The 24,347-nt window shown below is 39.5% G+C and overlaps 1 protein-coding gene across 2 annotated transcripts in view; it reads left to right on the forward strand.

The window, feature by feature from the left end:
* Window positions 1-24,067, forward strand: part of FAM168B (family with sequence similarity 168 member B) — a 226,235-nt gene extending 202,168 nt beyond the window's left edge. For both annotated transcript variants that reach the window (XM_068953630.1, XM_068953631.1), the window contains 6 exons: window positions 6,096-6,176; window positions 8,806-8,889; window positions 14,604-14,746; window positions 15,676-15,853; window positions 17,240-17,365; window positions 18,804-24,067. In XM_068953630.1, coding sequence (XP_068809731.1) covers window positions 6,107-6,176; window positions 8,806-8,889; window positions 14,604-14,746; window positions 15,676-15,853; window positions 17,240-17,352 — 588 coding nt within the window. In that variant the 5' untranslated portion in view covers window positions 6,096-6,106 and the 3' untranslated portion in view covers window positions 17,353-17,365; window positions 18,804-24,067. The remainder of the gene's footprint in view (window positions 1-6,095; window positions 6,177-8,805; window positions 8,890-14,603; window positions 14,747-15,675; window positions 15,854-17,239; window positions 17,366-18,803) is intronic.
* Window positions 24,068-24,347: the final 280 nt, after the last annotated feature.

A 24,347-nucleotide genomic window follows, 5' to 3' on the forward strand; every position in this document is an offset into this window, starting at 1 on the left:
ACTAGCCAAGTGGCAAAATCCATACTCTGAGAACTGTGAAAAGTTAGATTTTAGGCAAGTGGTGGTATATCCTTTTCAACGAGAGAAGAGCTGAGTTTAATTTGTTCTTAAAGTGTTCAGCTGTAGTATGTTACCTAATTTGAGTAGGCTTTCTGTCTACTTGAGTATGATTTCATTGTAGGATGTATAATTGTTAGGGTCATAAAACTGCAACGCACGTATAACACATGCTTCCCAACCTGTACTTTTTATGGTAGCAATTACTCACTTTAACTTTCAGGTTAAAAAGTGGGGAGGGAGGGGGTAAAACACTTCTTCAGATTCTGTCTCTGTTCGGAACTTGTGACAGTTTCATCCCATTTCCAAAAGCAATACGGTATAAACTGTAAAGGAACTTAATGAAAAGGCTTTGTAGAGTAATGGTTTACTAAGAAGCAGAGCATTCAGATTTAACCTAAATATTCTGAATGTGATTCCATCATGCAGCAAAGTTCTAGTCTTCCTTTTTTTTTTTTCCCCGCTTCTCATAAACAGTTGATGTACTTGCCCATAACTGGTATTATACAGGCTTTTTGTAAAATTTGTACCTTGAGAAATTGACAGTTTTGATGTACCGTTCCGTTTTCCTGAAATAAACATAGTTATATACCTGATCTCAAAGTTATGTGGGAAGTGCGAAGATTGGAGCTGACAACTTTTATCCCGTTACGCAATAGCAATAACGGGAGTTGTAGGCATTTTGCCTACAAACGTAGGGAAAGAAGTGCTGGGCCGTCTGTTAATAATCTTTTCGTAGCCTTTCTGGGGGGGGGGGGAGGAGGGGCAGGTATCTTATTAACGTTGCCGTTTTTAAAAAAGTGGAAGAATGCCGCTGATGTACAAATGAAGTTGGTTCACCAACAGGATCTTGGTATTCGCTGCGAATTTTTGGTAGAGGTTTTCTTTTTATGAATGAGATATGGAACTAATTCTGTGATTACTTTAATATGTAATGATATTGTGTGTGTCCTGACTGATACTGGACACAGATAGCATTGGTGTTAATGTAAGAGCGTGTCAGTTCTCTTATGTAGTCTTAAAATCCGAAACCACTAATAGAACGGGCTTACAAGTGGTAATTCTGTTGATTAAAAGTCTCTTAATAGCTCTATGCCTTTGTAGTCTTTAAACCAAAAAAAAAAAAAAAAGCACACACAGGCACACAAAAAAAATCCACAGAAGGGGGATTGCAGGTGTCTCATTCTTTCTCTTCCATGGAAAGAACATCTTGTAATTGAGAGCAAGGAAGGAAAACTTGCACATGAATGACTTTTCCATCCTTGTATTTTACTTCATGTCTGAACTTAGCAGAGTTGTTCATTGTCCTTTTCGAGGCTGTGACTCTACAACCTCAATCTGTACTGCCACTATCCATTCCTGTTCCCTTCCTTGTGTTGGAACTGGTTCTCTCTTGGCCATTTGGTGATGTTTTTCAGCTCTCTTAAGTTCGTGGGGGGAAGGCACAGCAACTCCTCTGCCCAAAAAAACCCAACGAAAAGCAGAATTCTGCCAACCTACTTAGCTGACCTGGCTTATTTTAAGGGTTTAGAGTGCCAGTGCTGTCCCAAAGCAGGGAATGGGATTGCATGCCAGAAAGGGAAAGTATGGTAGTAGTGTGTAAGCACTGATTCAAGCATCGACCACCACAGACCAATGCTCTTTTATGAACAGAGGGTGGTATTTAGCTCCTAGCAAAATTCAGTTGACCTGTTTTGAGGTCCTGAAAGAGAGAAAGAAATGCAGTCCGCTCTACCTGCAGGTATTGAACGCAGTGTGGGAAGTGCTGTTTTAGACCTAACGAAGTCTTGAATTTCTGCTGATACGAGCCCCTTTATTTAAAGTAATTGTGACAGAAGTGCATGTCCTTTAGCCCAGGATTTGCATCAAAGCTTATCTTTTGGGGGCTGAAGTCTTGACAGAATCCTGACGGAACTGAGTCTTTAATCAGTGTTAGTTACTTGAAGAGCAGAAGTGTTTTGAACTATATTCTTGTTTAGCAGTGGAACTGATTTCTTTAGATTATAAACTCCTGAAGTTTTAGGTGTTGGGTTTTACCTCTATTAAGCTTTAACTAGAAAGCAAATGGGTAAAATGCGAAACATTATTAGGATGGTAATTAACATTGTGCCTGGTAAGGAATTGTATTTAAGTGGCAAGTGGGTCCTTTGTATGGTTTCATAGCAAACAGTTAGCATTCTCAAGCTGCTCCGGGATGGAGTGATGTTAAATGCTTTACTGTTTTTAGAGTGAGTCTTCTCAAGTTCTGAGAATGAAAACAGTAGTGGGCTGCGGTATGTTTGCTTTTGGCAAGATACTTATTGAGGGAATGTTCTTCCCCAACTCTTGTGGTTAGAATTCTGTAATAAAATGAGCACAAAGTGGCATTCACTAGGTCTTGTTCTCACAGTTTTTCCACACAATTTTGAAAATAAATAGTGAGAAAATACACCTGTTGCAAATGAATGCGCCGTTTGTTTTACAGTATTAGCATTGATCTGTGGTCTTTTGGGCATGTAAAATAATTTTAGAAAATAAAAGCTTCTAGAAACATGTTCAGCTATATGAAAAGTGCACCAAATTCAGATTGCTAGAGCTTCAGCATTAGCAGCAGTTGGCCTTTGTGCTCAGCTTCCAGAAACGTGGGTTTAAGAGGAGAAAGAGTGTCCTAATAGCTATCCCGAGATGAGATTTGGCAAGTTTGATCAAAACTGCATTTGATATTTTGGCCCTGGCAAGAATGGAATACGAAGCGCTTACACTTTCCAAGTGTGCTTGAATGATCTTTAATCAGAACCTCCTAAGTAAGTATGGTTACCTGCACTTCAGCTGGAAAAATGGTTAGTTGACTTGGTGTAATTCATGTGCAGTTGACTATATGTAATTTATATATAGGTGATGCACAGTAGGCCTTTATTTACATATACATTAACATGAGAATGCTTTGGGGGGGATGCCAACAAAAAGGTTGAAAACCATGCTTCTTTGGGTTCAGTTTGTACTAGTTCCCCTACTGTTTGATGTGGATTTCAAGCACGGCAGAAAAGTGGTTTGCAAGGTTCCGTATTTCAATATAACAGATGCCCTTCCAAGTAAAATTATGGTAAGGATGGGATGACTGCAACCACTGGATAATGCTATATAGTTATACCTGCACATGTTGGGTCCTTCACAGAAGATCTGAAAATAATTATTTTTAATTAGTATTGGATCTGAAGCTTGGTCTGCATTAGGAAAACTTGCAAGCATCCTTTTTTTTTTCTTTGGTTTTTTTTTTTTTGTACTAGTGGATCTCAACTTGTGTTTCATTAGTGAAAGCTAGAGTGTAAAAGCAATAGCGGTAAAAAGCACGCTCCTGTCCGACTGACATGGTGTTTATGCATAAATATATAGGGTGTGGTTATGCTAATTCAAGTGCATGCTGGTGAGTTTCATGTGTAGATGCGTCTGAAGTGGAAGTTGAGTGGCTGTTTTTTCCACTCCACTGTTTTTTCCAGTAAGAGAAAGCTTGCAGGCTCCTAAAGCCACAGTTTTATTCCCTTACCTAAGAGGAATTCCTTTCTCTTAGCCTACACTTCTTTGAGATTGTCTTGGTGGAGTTGTCTGACCTTGTCTATCCATTTTCTGTAGCTTCTCAACTTGGTATGTCTTCAGTTTACGTTATCTCACGGAATGTCTATCCTTATGTTTTTCTGCAGTCATTGACTACTGATACTTCTGAGAGTTTGTTTTGATATTGTCTCAAATATTCACAGAATGCCCTTGCTGTTTCTCTAGTTGCCTCCCCCCCCCCCTTTTTTTTCCTTCTTTTTGTTGCCATTCAAAATGGTGGCAGGGTTACAGGGTCTTCTTTCCTCCTAACTAATGCAGCAACTGAAGGAGAAGGAGCAGCACAGTTATAGGGGGATGGTGAGGGAGGGAGGCTGTTTAGATTTGAATTGAAAGGTATAGCCATCTCCCATAAAACCTTTATTCCACGATTTAGACATTCCAATATTGAATTGAAGCTTGGACCTCTCATGAGTTTTGTAAGCTTAGAGGCAGAATGCGACAAAGCCAACGTTGAAATAGGGGCAAAGATGGGAATGAGAAAGAAACGTAGGGGAGATGATAAGAGGACAGACTAAGTTTTCAAGTAAATGAAGGTCCTCATTTAGAAAGGATATGCAAAGAATGGAGGGGGGGGGGAAACAAAAAAAAAACTAACCTAACCTGCTACGGTGAAATATTAGGCTGGCTGATTAAGACACAGATGTAATACTCCAAACTCTACTGTGCTTCACTGGGAAGTAAGGCTCTCTACTTAAAGAGGACTGGTTTGTTGTAGAGTATTTCTAAAGAGATTTGTGCTGAACTGCTTTTTCCTTGCTGGTCAGGTAATGAAAACATGCTGCTTTGGGGAACTTTATTGATATTAGGCAATGTAAATGACAAGTTCTTGTTTTTTTAACTAGTTTTTAATGGATTTTATTGTCCTATGATGCAATCAAGTATGATTGGGGAGGGAAGGGGCAATACTATTTAAGTTTTTTTGAAGTATTGCTGGGTTAACCCCCCCCCCCCCCAAGTCCAGTAAACGTTTGAATCTTGTAATTCTTGTACATTGAGTTTGATTTTGTGTATGTATGCGTGAAACCTGGCAATAAACTTTCTGAAAACATTTATTTTCTGAATTCCTCATGTTGCACAAATGTTTCTTTTGTTTCTATTGTGTACTGGATACTGCTAAAAATCTTAACCACAGAGCTGTTTTTAATATTACTCATTTTAACAAGGAAACTGCTACTTACTGGTTATGCTTTATGCATTCACTCAACTGAGGTTCATTGGGGAAGATATGAACTTAGATTCCTGTTGGAGCATATTCAGTGACTGAACTAGTACAGGCATAATTATGAAGTTTATTTTGCTCATAAACTTTGTATGTATGTAAAAAATTTTTAAAACTGTGGTGTAAACTGCTTAGCACCCTGTTCCTATATGTAAGCTTGTGCATCTCAAGATATAGAAGGGGAAGCGACTCAAATATCGGATACTAGTGGTTAATAAGAAAGACTAGTTTGACAGCATGCCCTCCTGTCTTCCCATCAGAGGCTTTCCTTTTAGTGGAAAATTTGGCACTTGTAAGCAGGAAAAGAAGAGGTAGATCTGTAAATATATTCAGAATATCAGAAGACTGAAGATAAAGGGATTAATTTTTTTTTTTTTTTTTTTTTTTTTGGTAAACTGTTAGCAATTGTGGACAGGATGCTGGCATGTGATGGCCTTGCTTGTAACTGTCGTGCAGTGATTTCTATCCATAACTAGGCCTACTAGAAAAACTTGAGACAGCATCGTCAGTGCCCTGTTACTTACCTTAATGTTTACATACAAGATCTGCTTTTAGCACTGGGGGCTCAGTTTTATTCTTGCCAAAAATGCTAATTATGGGTGCCTCTTTGGAAATAGGTAATTCGGGAATACGTACTTCAGAAATGACTGGAGCCAGCTACCAACTTGTCACTGAGAAGTAAACCTCAGTAAACTACTTGGCTTTCTAATTCTGAAGATCTTTTTCCACTTACTTCTCTAATACTTGAACTGTTGATGGTGGAGGAATTTAGTGCTGGTAAAGGCCTGGAATCCCAGGCTCGCAGTGTCGGTAGTAGTAGAACATAAGTATTTGCATCTCTTGGCTAGAAGATTAAAGCAAGAAACGGAACGAAACGGAGGCTGATAGGAGGTGCATACAGAGGGAGAATCTAGGATTGTGAACTACTGCAGTCGGTTAGTGGATTTGTGCCCTGTGGGAGCACCTAGGGGTGGAAGAACTTCCAAAGCGTGCTCCACAGCAGGGAATATTTTGTACTTGAGAGATTCTCTAGCTGACGGAGGGTTAATGAGGCTTTGAAACTTAATTCTGCGATGACCTTGTCTTGCTTTGTAGCTATAGTTTAGATGTTGGTATGAGTAGTAGAATTGCATGATCCTCTTTCCTTCGTTTCTGGTTCCCCTTTGCTGCTGAGATTTCAAGCTGTGGATTGAGTAATTCTTTTTTTTTTTTTCTCTCCCCAATTTAGTTACTGAAATCATGAATCCTGTGTACAGCCCTGGTTCTTCTGGGGTTCCCTATGCAAATGCCAAAGGAATTGGTTATCCAGGTAAGTAACCCAGTTTTTTCAGTGAACATCCTTTACATTGATCTATGTTGTAATCAAGATCTTATCCCAGGAACTCTAGTAATTTTTGTTCTGCAAGAGCAGGAGTCAATCTGTTTCTGCCTCTAGTTGGCTGGCGCTGTAAACCTTTCTGCTCTGGTGCATCAAATACTGTCTTATGACTGCCTGAAGTATAGCATCAAAGCTGAGACCGAGAGAATGGCAAATACAACTTTTAAAATGAGAGAAGTACATGTTTTTCTTGGTCTCTGGTTCTCATTTGGTTTCAAATTTCTCACTTTTTTTTTTCTCCCCCTGCCCCCCACCTCTAAACACTCAATGTGAGCAGGCTTCATTTCTGAGATCCTTCTAGTTAAAAAGTTCAATAAGCCAGTAGTTAGACCTGGAGAGGACTTTGCAGGGAGAAGGCTGAAGTGAAGGACCGTGTGCCTCTGTGAAACGCTTCAGACGACAGCGTCTTGATAATTCTTTATTTCTGATGTGTGTGGTGTAAGTGAATTGTTCCATCCCTGGGAAACACTGGAGGGTCTTTTCAACACAGGTTTTACATATCGTAGCCAATTAAATGCACTTTGTTTTTCCAGGGAGACTGTTTAGTCATTTAGTTGGTGTCGTCATTGGGAGCTAGAATTCATTCCGTGCTGTTACTGTTTATATTCTTTGTATCGATATTATATTTTCCTATTGGTATTTACAGTTTTTTAATTTGTATTTCAGGTTAGGTAGGGTACTTCCCTCCCTTTCTTTTCCATATTACTGTTTCCTCTCCTAAAATCTGGTGCATAAGTGAATTTTTTTTTTACTGTGATTTGGTCTTCTCTGAACCCTTTTAATTTTAACTTTTGCTTTTCAGATGCTTCATTCTTTTCCTCACACTAGTGTACCTTTCTTAACCTTCCACAGCCTTTGTAAGGGGAAGACACAAAGTATGTTGCAACGGTTTTAAAGCTATTGAGTGACTGAAATGGTGCAGTAATAAACTGCAAAGCTGAGGCTGTGGTATCCTTCAGTCCAGAAAGATGGTCTCATTCTTCTCTATAACGCTCTTAACTAATTATATGGGCTGTAATAATAGTATAGTAAGTCAAGCTGTGGTAGCTTACTGATTAGTGTCAATTACAGCACATTTATTTCTGTATTCATTTTCAAGGCTTTTTTTTCTTGCTTTAGATAAGATTATCGGGAATTATTTAAATACTGCTTGCCTTTTTATCTCTTCATTTTTCTAAATATAGATATATACGAACAGCAAAGGTTTTTGTTTCTGCATGTGACCATTTACACATGGCCCTAAAGCTGTCCTTTATACTAATGAAAGTGGTACTTTTATGTACTTCGGAAGGTACACTATTTTAGATCTGTAGCTAGCTGTTTAAGCAACATTAGAACCTAAGAACTTCTAATCTTTTATTATACTATAATATATAGTCTGTATATTGCCAGTCGTCTTTTGGTTGTAAATTATTATAACTGAAATATATAGAAATTAAGTAAAGGTGTTATAACAGTGCCTTAAATGCCATGCCTCGAAATGATCATGCAAAATATTTCATTACAGAATTAAGTCATTTATACAAATATGCCTTCTAAAGTCAGCTTAGTCAATTACTCCTGCAGTGTTGCAAATAATTTACTGAGCTGTGTAATTCTGGCTTAAAAACCACAGAATAAATAAAAAAACATTCTATAAAACTGAAAGTAGGCTTGCATTTTCGGTGTTTTTTTTTTTTTAATTACTGTTTGACGAAGTCTCCTTTCTTTGCCTTTCCTGATAGAAAAACTGCTAGTTATCCATTCAGAATCATTAAACTCACAAGTTACTGAAAAATTAATAGCTATGGTTTACTTCAGCAGTTTCACTTACTACGCTGTAACAAACTTTGTATCTTTTGAGTAACTTTTTTGTTTTCGTTTTGGGGTGGGGTTTTTTTGCTAATGATATTTTTATCTGATATTTGAGACCAGTGTTTCACAATGTTAGCTTAGCCACAGTGGTTCTTGTATTGTGGTGTAGAAGGTTTTATCTACCGTTTCGCTGCTGCCACAGTGAATCACATACTGTTGAGTGTCGTAATATGCGGCTGAAGCGGGTGGGCTTGCCTGACGTATGAGCATAACAACGAATCTTTGTTGAATGAAACAAGCGTTTTGGAGTGCTTAAGGTTGCTTTGTGCTTTCCTTACCTGGGAAGTCAGAGTCACTCAGGCTTTTGAAGATTGCATTTTTTCTGTGCAAAAGGCTTTTTTTCCTTCCGGTGAATATTTTATGTACCTCAGTTCTTAAAACTCATGGGGTTTTGGGCTGTTGCACAAAAACTTGCTGTCCAACTATCGTTAAGAGTTACTTGGCCAGCTTGGAGATTTGCTGAAACAGAAGGGAATTTAAAGGAAGAATGGTATTTCTGGTTCTGTAGTTGTCCTCTTCAGCTGGCATGTAGCTTCAGTTGGCTTGGCAGAAGAGAGCAGTACAGTATTTTGGTTGAGACAGTGCGATCAAAGGCTGTTAGTTCGTTTCGATTGAAAAGACGTACAGTGAGAACCTTTTGAGAGTAAAGCTTAGCTAGACTGTGCAGTTAGTCTAGAAAATAACTCTGACCTGTTCTTTCTTCTAGCTGGCTTCCCAATGGGCTATGCAGCGGCTGCTCCTGCCTATTCCCCTAATATGTACCCTGGAGCAAATCCTACCTTCCAAGCAGGTATGTGTAATGTGTATGTCTAAGCAATCACTTGAAGTTCAGAAATTATTAGAACCAAGGCTGAGGAAGAAGGTAATACTTGTACTGTGGGATAGGTTTTACAGGACTTTGAATGTGACTCAAAGAATCATCTGATAAATTTTAAATGAATATAATTTTGTCTTCAGATACGTTCTACTGCTCTCGCCCTTAGCGAAGGGAAAAGCTGAGTTCTTCTAGCTGTTGCTTCCCTATTTCAGACTTTAAAGCTTGCACTGTACCCTTCCCTTCAGTGCTTCTTTGACTTCACTTGCTTTGTGTCCTACCAATTATTTCCAGGCTTTTAACTCTTTTTTTTTTTTCCCCCCATTTATCTGCTTGACGGGTTTCCTCAAAATCCATTCTTCTGTTTTCTTAGATCATATCTCTTTCCAAATTCCACTTGCTGCTTGCTTTCTGCCCTCAGAATTATCTAACACAAGTTGATTGCCTGAAAAGCCTCGTTGCTGGGCAAAACTGTCTTGTCCATAGCAGGTCATTTGGAAGGATCTAGGTAGTTACACTTGTATGCCTCTCAATTAAGAGAAAGAGAATGTGATATGCCTAGAAAAAGGGAGGTGAGAAAATAGACGTAAGAGAAACCAAAGTGCTCGTATAAGATGCTTTTATGTAATTCTATTTTCACTAATATAATATGATGTTGATGTACTAATGCTTCGAACAGAAACTGGTAGCTGTTTTTGTTTCCTTTCCACTTAGGCTAGGAGTATGCATCTGGTAGAGAAGTATTCCTTGAGAGGTGGTTATTACCCACTGAGGAATTCCTTACGTTGCCTTATTAATGTACAGCGAGGCCATCTTCAGGAACTCTTTCAGTTGCATATATTATGCCAGTTTTCCAAGAACATGTACACATCTGCAAATTTAGCCTTGAATGCCGTTGTGTAGTGTATGGGGATAGGAAAGGGGATGGTATTTCGTATTTAGAAAGTTATCTTGTGGGAGCCTGCTGGCAGTACTGAAGTTCAGTGTTTCTGAAGTATGGCGTTTCATTAGCTGCCAGGAGATTCCTGTTAGTCGTGAAGTCTTAATATCACTCCCAATTGTACCTCCAAGTCCTGGATACCTAGTTTTAAGCTGAACGGTAACGCAAGCATTGTATTCCACAAAGAGAAACAGGCATTTTTTGCTTGACTCTGTATGACAAGGAAGGCGGACTGATCATAGTAGAAACAAGAAACAAGTCTTTCTGCAAGGCTGTGAGGTCCTGCATCTGCCTTCGTTTCTCAGAAGGGTATGGCAGCAGTTACTGAGGGAAGGGGGGAGAGTTAAGTCATCTCAAACTTTTTGTCTGTAGAGCTTTTAAAAGTATGTGGCTGTATAGCTCTCCTTGGATCTGTGTGGTGTTTTAGTTGGTATAACCGGTGTCTTCTGTTCGGTTTACTGTTTGAAGGCATAGCAAGTACAGAGCTGGTTTTTGGTTTGTCTGCAATCTTGAATGTATAAGGTAGGGAAGCAGATAGGGATAATAAGTTCCAGTAATTCAAAAAAATCTACCTTTTGGGTAGGGTATTGTCTGTGTGCAACTACCAAAACTAAGGGGTACTTGCTTGCATGGGCGCTGAATCATTTAAGAACAGTTTCCAGCATGAAATGAAGTTCAAGGGAAAGCTGTTCCAATCAGGGATGCAGCTGTTGGCATGGGAATCAAGAACCCTGTGAGGGTTTTTGTTACCAGTTTGCATTACTAATAGGCCCTTCAGTCTCACAGTTGAGATCACCTTAGCGATGGAGATCCGTGCTCCATTGTGTATATCATCAGTTCCAGTCTTAGGACTGGCTGCAGTTTGCAGATCCTGTTGCAGTTCTGGCTTTCAAGTGGGGCTGTGAAGATAGGGGGAGCAGGAAGTTAGAGCTACTTCTGAATCTCCAGCTGTCCACAGAAACCTAGGACGAACTCTAAACTACTACTGGTCGGCAGATGGTGGCTTGAGAGCAGCTGTTTCGGTAGGCTTGGCGTCGTGGAAATATTCCCTGTGAAGTTAAGGTATATGTAATCAATTTACCAAATCGTGTTGATGATGATCATTTTTATCCAGTTGATTGGATTTTTTTTTTTTTCTCCTCATGTCAATGAGGTTGTAATAGAAGGCTATATTTTTGTCTGGGAAGACTCTTGATCTGTTAGACTTAATCATGTTTTAAGATTAGTTTGCATTGATTAATGTTGGAATATTATCTCATGCTGCATAACGATGAAGCCAGGGTAAGAAATATTTCACGTGTGTGAAAAAGGAATAAAGATATATAGAAGCTTTGTTCACCATCCTCAAATGTCCTTAATTTTTCTTGAAGTTAATATCATTAGAGTCTTTCTTCTTGAATGGGAAACAAGCTTTTATTTCAGAACTGAGAGAAGAGTGGTTTTAGTTTTCACCTACACTTAAAACCTGAAATTCAAAATATCCAGATCTGTCAATTAAGACTGGTAACTACTTGAAGTACTTTATCCTAACAGCTGGGATTTTTTTTTTAACTTCTACTGGAAAACGTGCATTAGTATTTTTCTGATATAGCTGCTTGTGTGCGTAATCCAAGTCCTTGGAAAGTTGCATTGTGCAGTAGTATTTGAATGTGCCATGACATTGCTGTTCAGAACAGGTATATTCTTACGGGTGTTTTCCTTAAATTTGTTTGAATAACCATACGGTTTACTTTTAAAACCTTCTGTCGCTGAAAGGCGGAGGAAAAAATGAAGTGGGAAGGCAGAAGACTTCTCGTACAGATATACCACTTAACAAGAATCAAATTCCCTGTGCACCTGTATTAGTTGATTGGATTTTAGAATGAGTGGGCTTCACTGGCGGCATAGTTGTAGTTCAGTGGCAATGCTATGTGTCCAGCGTTTTGAAACTTGGCGTTTTTTCGACACAGATACCTCCCCATACTGGAAGTAAAGGTTCTTTCCCCGGCAAGCCTTACCCTTCAACTTATTTAGGGTTTCTATAAAGAACAATAGAGTTTGGACTAGTGCTGTGGTTGCCTGTTTTGGTGTCTCTAAAGGTCGTAAATGTTACTAAAAATAACATATTAAACTTACTTTCTTAGTGGTTAACGTGACAATTTTCTGCATGCAGAGTGGAAAGAAATGAAAAGAAACACATACTCCTGCAAAAAGAATAAAGGTGATCTGTCATGACGCTGTCTGCCCAAATGGATTTTTCCCTGCCCTGTCACAGAAATACCAGTGTTGTAAATGCTATATGGCTTCAGATATCTTCTCAGTACTGAAGTCGGCGCGCTCTAGGCTCAGTAGTTTTTAAAATCAACTTCATCTCTACTCCTGTAGTCTCAATTTTTTTGCTATAGTTGCCAAGTGTTTTTAGTTCTCTTCTTGTGTTCTCCTGGCACGAGTTAGTACTATTCCAGCTAAATGGAAGTCTTCCCACGTTCTGAATGTAGGAACTTTAGGTTTGACTGGATCTTAAAGCTGAGGGAATCCTCGTACCTCGCCGTGCTAAATTAATTCTTAAAACTAATTCTCCTTCTCTGCAGACCGTGTAACATGTATTTATTACCCATATGGACCCTATATTTAGCAGTTAAAGCAGCTGTCAGCATCTCTCTGTTGTTCAAGTGAGACTTCTGAACCCAGAACCGGACTTCTGGAGTAGCCGCTTTTGACAAAGGCGTTACAAGCCAAAGAAGCAGAGTAACAAAAGCAGTGATCTACCTATCTTATGCGGACAGCTAAGTCTGCTTCTGGCTTGGTGATGTAGTTCAGTGCAGTACCTGTTTCTCAACCAGAGTTTTTCCTAAATCGCAGTCACCTGTTTCTTGGATAGCTAGCCATATACTAAGAAGATGCTTTCCAATGTCTGAGCTTAGTCTTATAGTTTAGGTTCTTCTAGTGGAGTTAATTGTGATCAGGAGCATGTAGTTTTTTTTGTTGTAGGAGTGGCACATGAAACTGAAATGTACCGTCAGAAGATTCTCCTACTTTGAACATAGGACTGGTGATGACTTTTACACGTAACAAACGTTCTTAAAACCCACAGTTTTTTCTAACCATTAAATGAGTATTTTTAACTGGTGTTAAATATATTTAACCTACATAGAAGAATGATAGTTGCCAATCCCTTGTGAGTTAAAGTAATGCTTGAAAACATCCTGTTGATTTTGGACTCCGTAAATAAATAAATCTCTATCCCTACCATGCAGCAGACTGAACTGGCTCAGTAACTTTAAGGGAAATCTGTGCGCAGAACTGCGTGGAGCTCTAGGGTTTGGTACGTTAGCTGCTATTGCCAGTGTGTTGGGGTTTTTCCATTTTATTTTTAAGGGAAAGTTGCCAGACTTCTGGGCTTAACTTCTGTAATACCCACTGGTGGGTGCTGCAGAGAGTTGGATGGTGACTACTCTGCATCAGTTTCATGACATCTGTCAGCTGAGGCAGAGGTGTAGAGGGTTTACCCGCTGTGGATGCTGCGTCTCTGAGTGGTGGGCCCGCATGAGGCACGAGATCGTTTCAGGGTAGCGCAGGCTCGGGCTTTGACCTTTTCCCAGAATAGGTTAGGGCTGTTCTCTGTTGCCCTCAGTTTCACTGCCAGTGGATACTGCTGATACCATTTTTGTATACTTCCTCTGACCATTAAGCCATAGTGTAATCTTAGAGGGTACCGTCCAACGTACTGTGGCAGGGATGGTGCTTTTCACAGGTCTCCGTACCAGTTCAGCCACTTGTGCTGCTGTTCTGAGGCTGAGTCTGACAAGGGCTGGAGGAATTACGGAAGAAGTTTGTCTTCCAGGCAGTGTCTGAGCCAAGAGCTGCTACTTACTCTTGTACAAATTGAGCAGTTCCCAACATACGCAAGACAGACTGACTCTAGGGGCTTCATAACAGGAATGAAAAATAATTCTCTCTGGTGGCATCTGTCGTCTTATCGTGGTGCATAAAAACAATTCTTAAGTGATCGTGAAGGACGTGTCAACATATGAAGTATGCAGAAGTGAGGTATAGGGGTATTCAAGTGCCTTCAGAGTCTAATTTGCGTTTGCACACGGACTGTGGCATTTTAAGTTTTAAAGGTATAATCTTTCATGTTTATTTTAGTTCCGAAGGTGCCAGCAAACAAGCGTGAATAAGTGTAACTTGAAGTGGAGGTTGTACATTGTGTCTGTCTGTTCTCTGAAAAGCCATCTTGAGCTTTTGCATGATTCTGACTTGTGAAACACAGTTATTCTTGTGCTGTATCATATTCTACAGAAGGTAAATGCAGGTTACTTCCCCGTTATCATGCTGTGCAATTATAATTTCAGGTGTGTTGAGAACTGGACTGTCATTAACCTATGCCAAGTCCTCCTATGTAGGAGTGCTGTCTAAAAGACTGGATCCAAGTATTTAATGATAATATTAACGAAATCCAAATCAGCTTTTTTATTCCATAGCCATTAATTTGGGGGGGGGGGTGGAGGGGGGAAGAAGTGCAAAAATGCAGTAACTTCTCATTCTTAACTTGACAGGCAGTCAAGTATTACAGACAGACTGTTAACAGTGTTTTATATAAAAGACCTCTTAAGTTAAGTATGGGTATTGAGGCTAGCCTACTAAGTACTCGCGTTAACCATGAAGATTAAGAAACTTAGAAATTCCGAAAATTGTTACCCTGACTTCATTAAGTAACGTACTGGCCCTTATTTTTCATATTTTTAATGCAGACTTACCTTTGTTTCAGGTTATACACCAGGCACCCCATATAAAGTATCTTGTTCACCCACTAGCGGTGCGGTGCCACCATATTCTTCATCACCGAACCCCTATCAGACTGCTGTGTACCCAGTTCGAAGTGCCTATCCACAGCAGAATCCGTATGCACAGGTAAACAAAACCTTTCTTCTCCTTGGATAGCATTTTGTTTTCAGTGTAATAACTATGGAACTATGAGTCCTATGTCACCTTTATTTTTTCGTGAGAACTCTTAACACAGTACTTTACGTTTTATGTTTGCCCACATTTACATTTCCTGTTTCACGTGACGGTTGCTCTGTACTCACTGAGCAGTGTTTGCTCTTTAAAGAGGGAGTAGGTTCAGCATTTTTTAGAATGAGCGCTGGAAGCTGTAACTACTGCATCCTGATTTCATTTTTGTCAAAAATTGTCATAAACGTTCTCTGAAGCCTCTGTTGAGATTCAGGGAGCTACCAAGTGTCATACCAGCCAAATTGATGAAAATTGTTAATAAAGAGTAGAATTAATAGACACTTCCGTAAACATGGTACTTGGGGGGAAAAGTCAGCCCCCTTTTACACAGAGGATGGCCTGGCTTATACGCTAATTGAAGGGAATTCATGAGCACGTTGCCAGGCTGATGCAGTCTGCCTCGCGTATTTGGATTTGTCAAAACCTTTGCCTCTCTGACTAAAAGCAACTGAATAAAAAAGTTGTGAAAGGATAACAGAGAAGTTCTATCATGGATTAATCTATGAAAAGGTAAGAAACAAACAGAATGAGTGAAGTATCAGCCCTTATTGTTGAAGGTGCAGTCTGCAGGGGCGTTCCACAAAGGTCTCCGCTATTGAGCGTTACCCGAAAAGCCTTAGGAAGGGGGCTAAACGATACAAAGTTTGCCAGTGAAACAGAACAGCTCAGAGGAGTTGAAACGAGCGTTCTGACTTCTGTTCTGTAAGCATATTGCATTTTTAGAGTAGGACTTTAATTTGTGACAGTGTTCGTGAAAGAAGATACCATCTGTGTAATTTCCCCACCAGATATACTTAATCATTTAATTCACTTTTCTTTCCTAACAGCAAGGCACTTATTACACACAGCCTTTATATGCAGCACCACCCCACGTAATTCATCACACCACAGTTGTGCAGCCGAATGGCATGCCAGCAACTATGTATCCTGCTCCAATTCCGCCACCAAGAGGAAATGGTGTGACTATGGGGATGGTGGCTGGGACTACTATGGCAATGTCAGCAGGTATGTGGACTTACATCCCTTAAGTTTACTTACTTAAGTTCTTTATTCAGTTTGATGCAGAACACAGCAGCATTATAAAAATACAATGCTGCAGGTGTGCCAGGCAGAATGAAAGTAATGTGGATTGGGAAGGACTTCTCCAGGTCATTCTCAAAGCGGGTCCAGCTAGATGAGTTGCTCGCTTCTCCAGTGATGTTTTGATTATCTCCGGGCGTGGAGCTTCCACAGCCTGTTTGGACAACCTTTTCCAATATTTGTCCAGCCTTATGGTAAAATAGTTGTTCTTTATATCTGTATGGAACGTCACACGTTCTTTTATCCTTTGCTGCTTTCTCATCGTGTCGTTGTCTAAGTCTGACTTCATCTTTTCTGTATCTTTCCAGTATGTTGTTGAAGACGGCAACCTCTTAAGGCAGTTCTCTCAACCTCCCTTCTTATTGCTGACTGGAATTCTTTGTGTGTTGAGTTTGAGATAGTTTTATGTTCTTGCAGTGCCCGCAGGTCCTCTGCGATCAGGCTGGGCAGTGGTTAGGGATGTCAGCTTCCTAATGCCGCTCTCTTTTAGTTAAAATGTTTGGTGAAAATGTTGCTTAACTAAGACCCTAGTCTCACCTCTGAGTGTTTGCTGAGAGGGTGGCATGCTTTTGCCCAGTGGGTGTTAACTTACTAAGAAATGGCCACGCTTCGTTCAAAAACAAAGAAATATCCAGCCGCTCTTTAATTCAGTAGTTTAAAAAATGGGAGTCGTGAGCTTATTTTCAGATTCTGGTTTGTATCTTGTCAAATTTATCACTTAATTCGAAAAATCCCAAATCTAGTGGAGTGATGTGTCACAAACTGCACTAGCTCACTAAACTTAGAATTTATTTCGGTTTCATGTTTCAGTTTTCATGGGAAAGCACTGACAAGTGTTTGCAACCGTTCATAGAAAACACTGTAGAACAAGGCTGCTAAGATCCTGTTATCTTAAGCCTCTTTCTTTTCTGTGGCCCCTTAGTTTGTAAAAACCTATTGGTACTAGTGCAGACAGGAGCTAATTTATTCTGATTTATCGGTCAGGTGTCTTTACTGTCAAATATTCTTAAGGCATGTAAGGCCTGCTGTAGAAAAAAGTATTTTGGTGTATAATGTGCTAATGTTGCAGGGTTTCTGCTAAAGCTGTTCTTGTGTAATGAATGGTCTTTATGTGCTTTGGACTAAACATCGAAATGATTGCCTTGCAAAAATGTTTGAAGGAAGGTTTGGGCTGGAGTGCAAAACAATACTGGTATTTTTAAATCAGAAGACGAACAAGCTATATTTTTTTAACAAAACCAACTCTTTTGTGCTTTTCTAGTACTAGAATTTGTGAAAATACTTACTGACCAAATGTTCTCTTTGTCCTAGGTACTTTGTTGACGACTCATTCCCCAACTCCAGTAGCCCCTCATCCAGTTACTATGCCCACGTATCGGGCTCCAGGAACACCAGCCTATAGTTATGTGCCCCCACAGTGGTGATCATCCTGGCAGTGTAAGTTACCGGCTTAGATTGAAAACAGCTAAATTATTTTAATAAATGACATCACTGCAGGTTCTTTCAGGGAGACCTTTTCAGAAGGTAAGCAGTCCGGGGTACTTCTACAGCATTTTAATTGAGTAAGAATACACGAAAAATACTGCTCGAGTAAAAGCTCTCCTCTGCAGAGGAGAGAAACCTAGTGGGACTTCTTCAGTGATCTGTATCTTCAGAAATTGCGGTAATTTTTGTTGTTCATGATTCCATGTTGAATACAAATGGATTAGTCTCAAGTCTGCCTCATTAAAATCCATCTGGGACTGAAGGTTTACCTTAGTATTTCGGGCTGATTGGTAATCGTTGCATTCAGCAGTGATCCCTGAATGAAGCAACATGTATAACTTGGTAGTTTATCTATTTTTGGGTGGGCTAAGTATGTAGCCGAAATGAGCGTTTTGCGTTGCTCTGAGGGGTGACTCTTTCTCAGAAGTTGTAGAAGCAGATAAGCAATCCCAAGTTAATTTCATGCGTTTGCCCTGTTTGCAGCTACCTCGGCAAGATCGTTTTTAGCATGGAGCGCAGTTCCGATAGTGGGTTTGTTTGGAGAAAAGGAGTTTGGTTAAGAAATTTGCCATGAGGTGGATTGTTGGGGGTTCTCCCCCCCCCCCCCGCTCTCCCCCCTTAGGTCAGTAGCGTGTGTCAAATGGACATGCAGCCTGATGTTCTTGGGATTCTGACTAGCGCTCCTGGTTGTTTTAGCATAAATTGGGAGCAGTTTCATTGACATTAAGTGCTTGTCAGACCAACTGAACTAGAAATGTTCACTTTTGGTCCAGTTAGTTCATGATAAAGTTAACTTTATTTTTACTTTGGATTTTTGTTTCAGTGATTAGGAGCCCAGATTCCTCTGATTACGGATGGTTGTTTGCCCTTAGAACCAGTCATGTAAAGTCTGTTTCTCGCTTCGCTGTGATGCTGCATATCAGTCTGCAGATCTGAAATGTTTCACACGCAAAGCTCACTTCATCCAAGGATGTCATAGTGCACGAGTATAAAAAGTGAGAGTGTTGCTGTGATTCAGCTCATGACTGTGATAATTAATTTGGGCATAAAACACCTTTTTAATATTACAACTCCTACTTGAACAAAACTGCTAGTGTCATTAGAAAGCCGGAATGAAGATGACGGGTGAAAACCAATGTAATGAATTCTTACCTAGATTTTTTTCTCCTCGACCTATAGAATTAGCAGCTAGAGATTTCAGTTGACTAGATGAGTGCTAGGGTAGCCCTAGATGATACTTTTTAACATCTGTTGCGTATGCCCGTCGCTGCGGAGCGTGTAGCGTTAGAATGCTTTACCACACTCAAATAGTTTTCCACCTAATTGAGCTTTTTCCCTGTGTGTTTTTTTTTTTTCCCCTCCTTCCTCCCCTTCCACATCCGCCATGTAGGTTTGAAGATGGGAGATATGCAATCAAGAAATTGAGGTTTAAAAGTTGGTGCTGAAGCCCTCATGCCTCCAACCAGGACTTTTCTTCTGAATGCTTTCAACACTTGGCTAAACACTACTAATTCCTGATCACTGAAGATTTTCCAGTGCTGCATATCTTACATCTTGGAACTCCAGCAGTTAGTCTTAAAGCAAATCCTGTTTTGTGGACTGTCTTGCAATTTTTTAGCTAATTATAATGATAAAAAGGGAGTATAAATTTATTCTGATCCATATCTAGTTGAATGCATGTTAAAACACAAAAACAAAGCTTGCTCAATCTACCTGCAGTGACTGATGCAAAAACCATCATATGCAAATCCAAAGGAACCGAAAAGTATTTTACAACTTGTATCACTAATGCACTGTTGTAATGTATGCAGGGTCTTAAAAGGTAGAATCATGAAAGTGAGTTTCTTTATAGAATACCGTAATATACGTTAGATAAGTGCTTCAACCTTTTTGAGGTTGATGGAGTTGCCAGTTTAGAAGGGGCACTTTTTTTTTTTTTTTTTTTTTTTTTTAATTTAAGTGATGTATTCTGTTCAAATTCAACTAACCCAAATTGGAGTGACTGGAAAGTGAGTCAGACAAGCTGTAGAAATCCTGCACACAATTAGTTTTCTTCATACCTTATCATTTTTGCTTTATGGATTCAGTGTTATACAGATGTTCTTACAGATGTTCTTAAAGATCACAATGAAATTAAAAAGGTAATGCTATGTGCAGGTAACTAAAGCAAGCTTCCTTGAGGCAAATACTTGCTGTTAGGAAGAGGTGACATCACCTGCATGATGAATTATACATCCTGGGGAGATGTATCCAGTCCGAGCTTTCATACGGTGCAAGATGTGTCAAAGTGAGACTGCCACGCAGACCGATAGAAAAACATTTTCTTTTAGTTCTCAGTTCAGGAAATTCATGCTGTTTTTCCTAAAGAATATCATAGTTGAAAATGTATGTGCAGTTGACTCAGCTTGCTTTACTGAAATTTAAGAAATGCTAGGGTTTTCCACCACAGACAGGAGGAGTTCAGCTGCATCTTATCCTGAGAAAGGCTTGTGTGCCTGATAAGTATGTTAAAGGGGAACAAACCATCTTAACACAATTTCCTTATTAGCGTCTTGCAGTATGGGCTATGGATATGCTCTAGTAGGGCTGCCAGGTAGGGCTGCCAGAATGTAGAGTTGGGGAGTTTTCCTGAAAACATTTGTAATTGTAGTAGGAGCCATTCGTTGGTTACAGCTTTTTGGTGTATTCCTTAGGATTTTTTTTCTTTTTTTTTCTTTTTTTTTCTTTTTTTTCCCTAAGTTGCACTTGGAAGCACGTAAAATAAGACTGACTGCAGATAAGCATTTCATTGTAATGAGTCATTTCTGATGTTCTTGCTTGCAACTTCGATTTTTTAAAGAGTACCTCAAAGCAAATGCTGTGGGGATAAAGGGCTAGCCTTAGAACCCATTTGTATACCAAAATCGTTATGGGGAAGATTTTAAATTTTTAAATTTGAATATTGCACATAAAATCAAGGTTTTTCTTAAACCTGCATGATTTATGATTCCAGAAAAATGCGATTTTGTTATTTTGGATACATTCTACCTGCAATAAATATGCAGTAAGTGGTTATAAAACGTTGTTCCCTTTTAAGCGTTTACACAGAGATATATCAGGCTGTAGTGTCTTGTAGGTTAATTTCTATTCAGAAGTGATTTTTTTTTTTTTTTTTAAAGTTGTATATCTAGTTGTGCTTTGATTTGGGGTGTTCTGCTCCTATACAGATTTGGCAGCTACTTCAGGGTAGCATCAGTGCTGATTTAATGCTGCCATTCCAGTACTCTGCCCCGGTGGGAGGCTTGTGTACCTGATAACCCATTGGTGGTTAGAGCCTTCAGTAACTTTATTTTTTACATTAAGCACTCTCCATATTTTTTTACTTCCATGTGTTTTTTTTTGTTGTTGTTTTTGTTGAATAAAGTTTAGGATTATTTTGCATGGATCACTGTCAGTGGACGGCCCCCTTATTTCTAATGCCTTGAACATAACTATGGTGTTGAGAATAAGTACTTTAAACCTTACTCGTGAGCACTTACTGCAGCTTAGGGATTTCCATATGTTTTTATATGGAGCAGAAAGTTACCCCAGACAAACCATTTGAATCTGTACTGCTTTGTTCAAGTCTGTTTAACGATTCCATTTGTGTAGTAGGTTTGCAGCTTTGATTAGTCGGGTGTGCCAGAGAGTACAGTGAACATTATTAGTACAGGCCGTTTGTCCAGTTTCGCTAGTATAGAGTTGAGATTTTTGTTGTCTTAGTATGATTGTAATGAAAAGAGTTGAGATGTGAAACAGTGCTTTATTGGGGAGAAGCTGTAAAGAACAAGCTCTAAGCTTTGCTGTCTCCTGTCTCGTCACCCAATAAACAAAAGCTTTGAAAACCATAGGAGAGAACTTTCATGAATGCTGCATTAGATTCATAGTCCAGGAATGAACATAATGTCCTGTATCTTTGCTCTGACTTCAGATTTCCTAAATGTTGTCTTGGAATTGGTCTCTGTATAGTATTCCATACCATTTAGGCAGTCTCACTTACTTGAGCACTTTTTTCTAAGTTGCATTATGGGATTCATCCACGAGGGGGAAACTGTACCTTTTTGAAAAGGTATCGCACCTTCCAGTTTTGACTGATGATAATCCACTGGGAGGGTGGAGCCGTGTCTCCGGTAGTTTGGTATGGGAAGCAACCAAAAGCACAGTGCAGGGGGATGGGGGGAATATGTGTGTATATATAAATATCTTAATGGTATTTTGTTGCAAATAGTAGAAAGCATGGATATAAAACTGGTGGGGGAAATTGTACATCATTAAGTAGGCGTTTACACAGTGAGGGTCTTAGGAAACATTCTCTCCTGCTTTTTATGTAACATTCCCTATTTAGAATTCCTTTATAAGTACATGCGCAGTATGTGTTTGCACTAGAGCTTCTCAGAGAATGAAAAGAGCTAGTGCAGTAGAAACGTTTCAGATCAAGCTTCTCTTTAAAAAAAAAAAAAAAAAAAACAAAACAAAAAAAAAACTTTAATGGCAGCTTTATATGATAGATTAAAAAAAAAAAAGTACTACTTTAAACCTGGAACTGAAGATAACTGTTGCAGCAATAACAAAGAGAAGTCCATGTTAAATTTCTTTTTTTATTATTCAAATTTCAAGTGTTGAGTTTAGAGGAAGTATTTTTAAGACTGAGGTATTGCCTACGTCCGTAACAACTGATGAAAGTGTCTTTTAAATGTAGCAGCAGCAAAATAGAAGTGGCTAACAATTGGCACCAAAAACGCGTAGCCCTAGCCAGTGATGTAGTGGTTATTAACCAAACAGTAGGGAGGAGAGCAGAGAACCTACTACTATCTCTTGCCAATGCTTACTGTAACCAGACATCTCCCGTTTGAAGTTTCTAGGAGACGTACAGGAACGTGCTGTTCACGAAAGCTTCTTTTGAGTGTACTATGCAAGTTAAATGCTTAGATGCAGTGGTAGATTACAAAATTCCTTCATTTTAGTTGAAGTTCTTCCTCGTATCATTTCATCCACTGAAAAAAAATGTAAGTACCACCATGTCTTAGTGTTATCGGAGCGCAGTTCATGGTACAGACTTGTATACCAGGGTACTTGACATGTCGACTACTCTTCGTGGAGCGTTCTGGCTTTGCTTCTACTTGGGCAATAGGCCACTTCAGGTATCTGAGCAAGAAGTGGTCAGAATTGACTTGGAATCACTCCCCGGTGCTTAAGCACAGCATTTATATACCGTTCATTTGGGTCTAGAACATGTTTTTGCTTGACTAGGTAAGCACGGCGATCTGATACCACCACTAACTCTAGGCTTTAACTCATACCAGAGAATAGTAAATGCCATGTATGCGAAATCTCCCGTGTTAGGAACAGGAACAATAGCGATGCTTCAGTACGTGCCACAGAAGCCCGAACAAAAGCTGAAACTTGTGGGAGAAGAGGACAGATGCTGTGTGTGTGGACTTGTAACTTGCAGTTGCCCAGGGTGTGGTTTGTGCAGTAGTGGTAGGAAAATAGGCGTGAGCCGCGTCCGCTTTTCTCCAGCAGGTGTCACTGACCGAGCTTAGCGTTTGCAGAGGGTTGAAAGCAATTGTTAATCCTCACCTTGAAATGTTTGCGAGCGCCTGTTAAAAAGACATGAAGAATTAAGCTCATTCAGATTGTTTTCATTAAAGTGTCAGCTTTCTAATCTTGTATTTTACCAACTTGTAAGCTTCGTGTGGAGACCCTCAGAAGTGATGAGGTAGAAGGCCCACTGAAAGGAACAACCGCAGCAAAGTTAGGGTTGTGTTTGGCTATCGAGCCTCGCAAAGAGTTAAGTTCATTCTGAGATCTCCAAGTTAGCGAGGACTTTGTCAGCAGTCCCTGTTCACCTCTGCGGGGGGGGGGGGGTAGTAAGAGAAAATAAGGTGTGTTTTGCAGAGAGAAGAGAGGGAAGAGGAATGGTGCTTATCTGGGGACAAGGAAACCTTTTCTTTTGTCTGTTGAATAGAACAGTGAAACAGCTGAATTCCACAGGTAGTAAGGGTCCGCTTGTGAAAGAAAATATTCTAAACAGTTCGTGGGCTCTGAAGTTTCAACATCGAGAAAGTGAACGTGACTTTTCTAAGCTGTTGTGACTTTTGGGCACTTAGCAGGCAAACTGGGAAAGCCTTTTTAGCTGGCTGCTGTACAGACTTGTTTTAAGTAGAATGGATTTGTTAGTGTTTGTTTTTTTTTTTTTTTCTTATTGTAATGCTATTATTGGCTGCCCTCATGTCTAAGATTTGAAAAAGTGAGTGCATGCAATGGAAGTACAAGAGGCCCCAGTAATAGTTCTCCATGTTTGTTATGAAATAGACACAGGTTTCCTTTTTATGACTTTTTTTAAAACTGTCTTACGAGCAGTTATATTGGTACTTTTTTTTTAAGTTTAGGTCAATGTTGTCTTCCAGAATAAGTTTTAAGGCATCACTCACTCCTGCATTGAACTATCGCATCAACACAAAGAGTGGAGATTCCATTCTGAGCCAGTTCAATTGTGAAAATTCATACTTTTTTATTTTTTATGCAATTCAATGAGTAGATGAGCTCAGATTTAAATTCTTAAAAGCACGTTTATTGTAACAAGAATTGTTATGTATTAATACTTCAGTTTTCAATAAAGATTGACTTGTGTTGCTTATTGTGTTTTTTTTCTACCGTCTTTGCTGACATGGTCCGTTTTGGAAAGGTTCTGGGTTGCTGGCCAGCAATATAGTATGTTGAAACGCTCTTTAAACTGATGAAATCTGGTGACTGATTGGAGCAGAGCAAAACGTTCGAATCAGTTAAGTACTGCAGATTTGACTTTTTTCAGTAAGCTTTCTTAATGACTAACAAAACACAGTAATGAGTGCTTCCCAATAGGGAGTAAGCAGCCCTTTCTGAGAGAGTCTGGTAAAGATAGCCTCATTCTCTT

This window comes from Struthio camelus, chromosome 9 (assembly GCF_040807025.1).
Source record: "Struthio camelus isolate bStrCam1 chromosome 9, bStrCam1.hap1, whole genome shotgun sequence".
Lineage (NCBI taxonomy): Eukaryota > Metazoa > Chordata > Aves > Struthioniformes > Struthionidae > Struthio > Struthio camelus.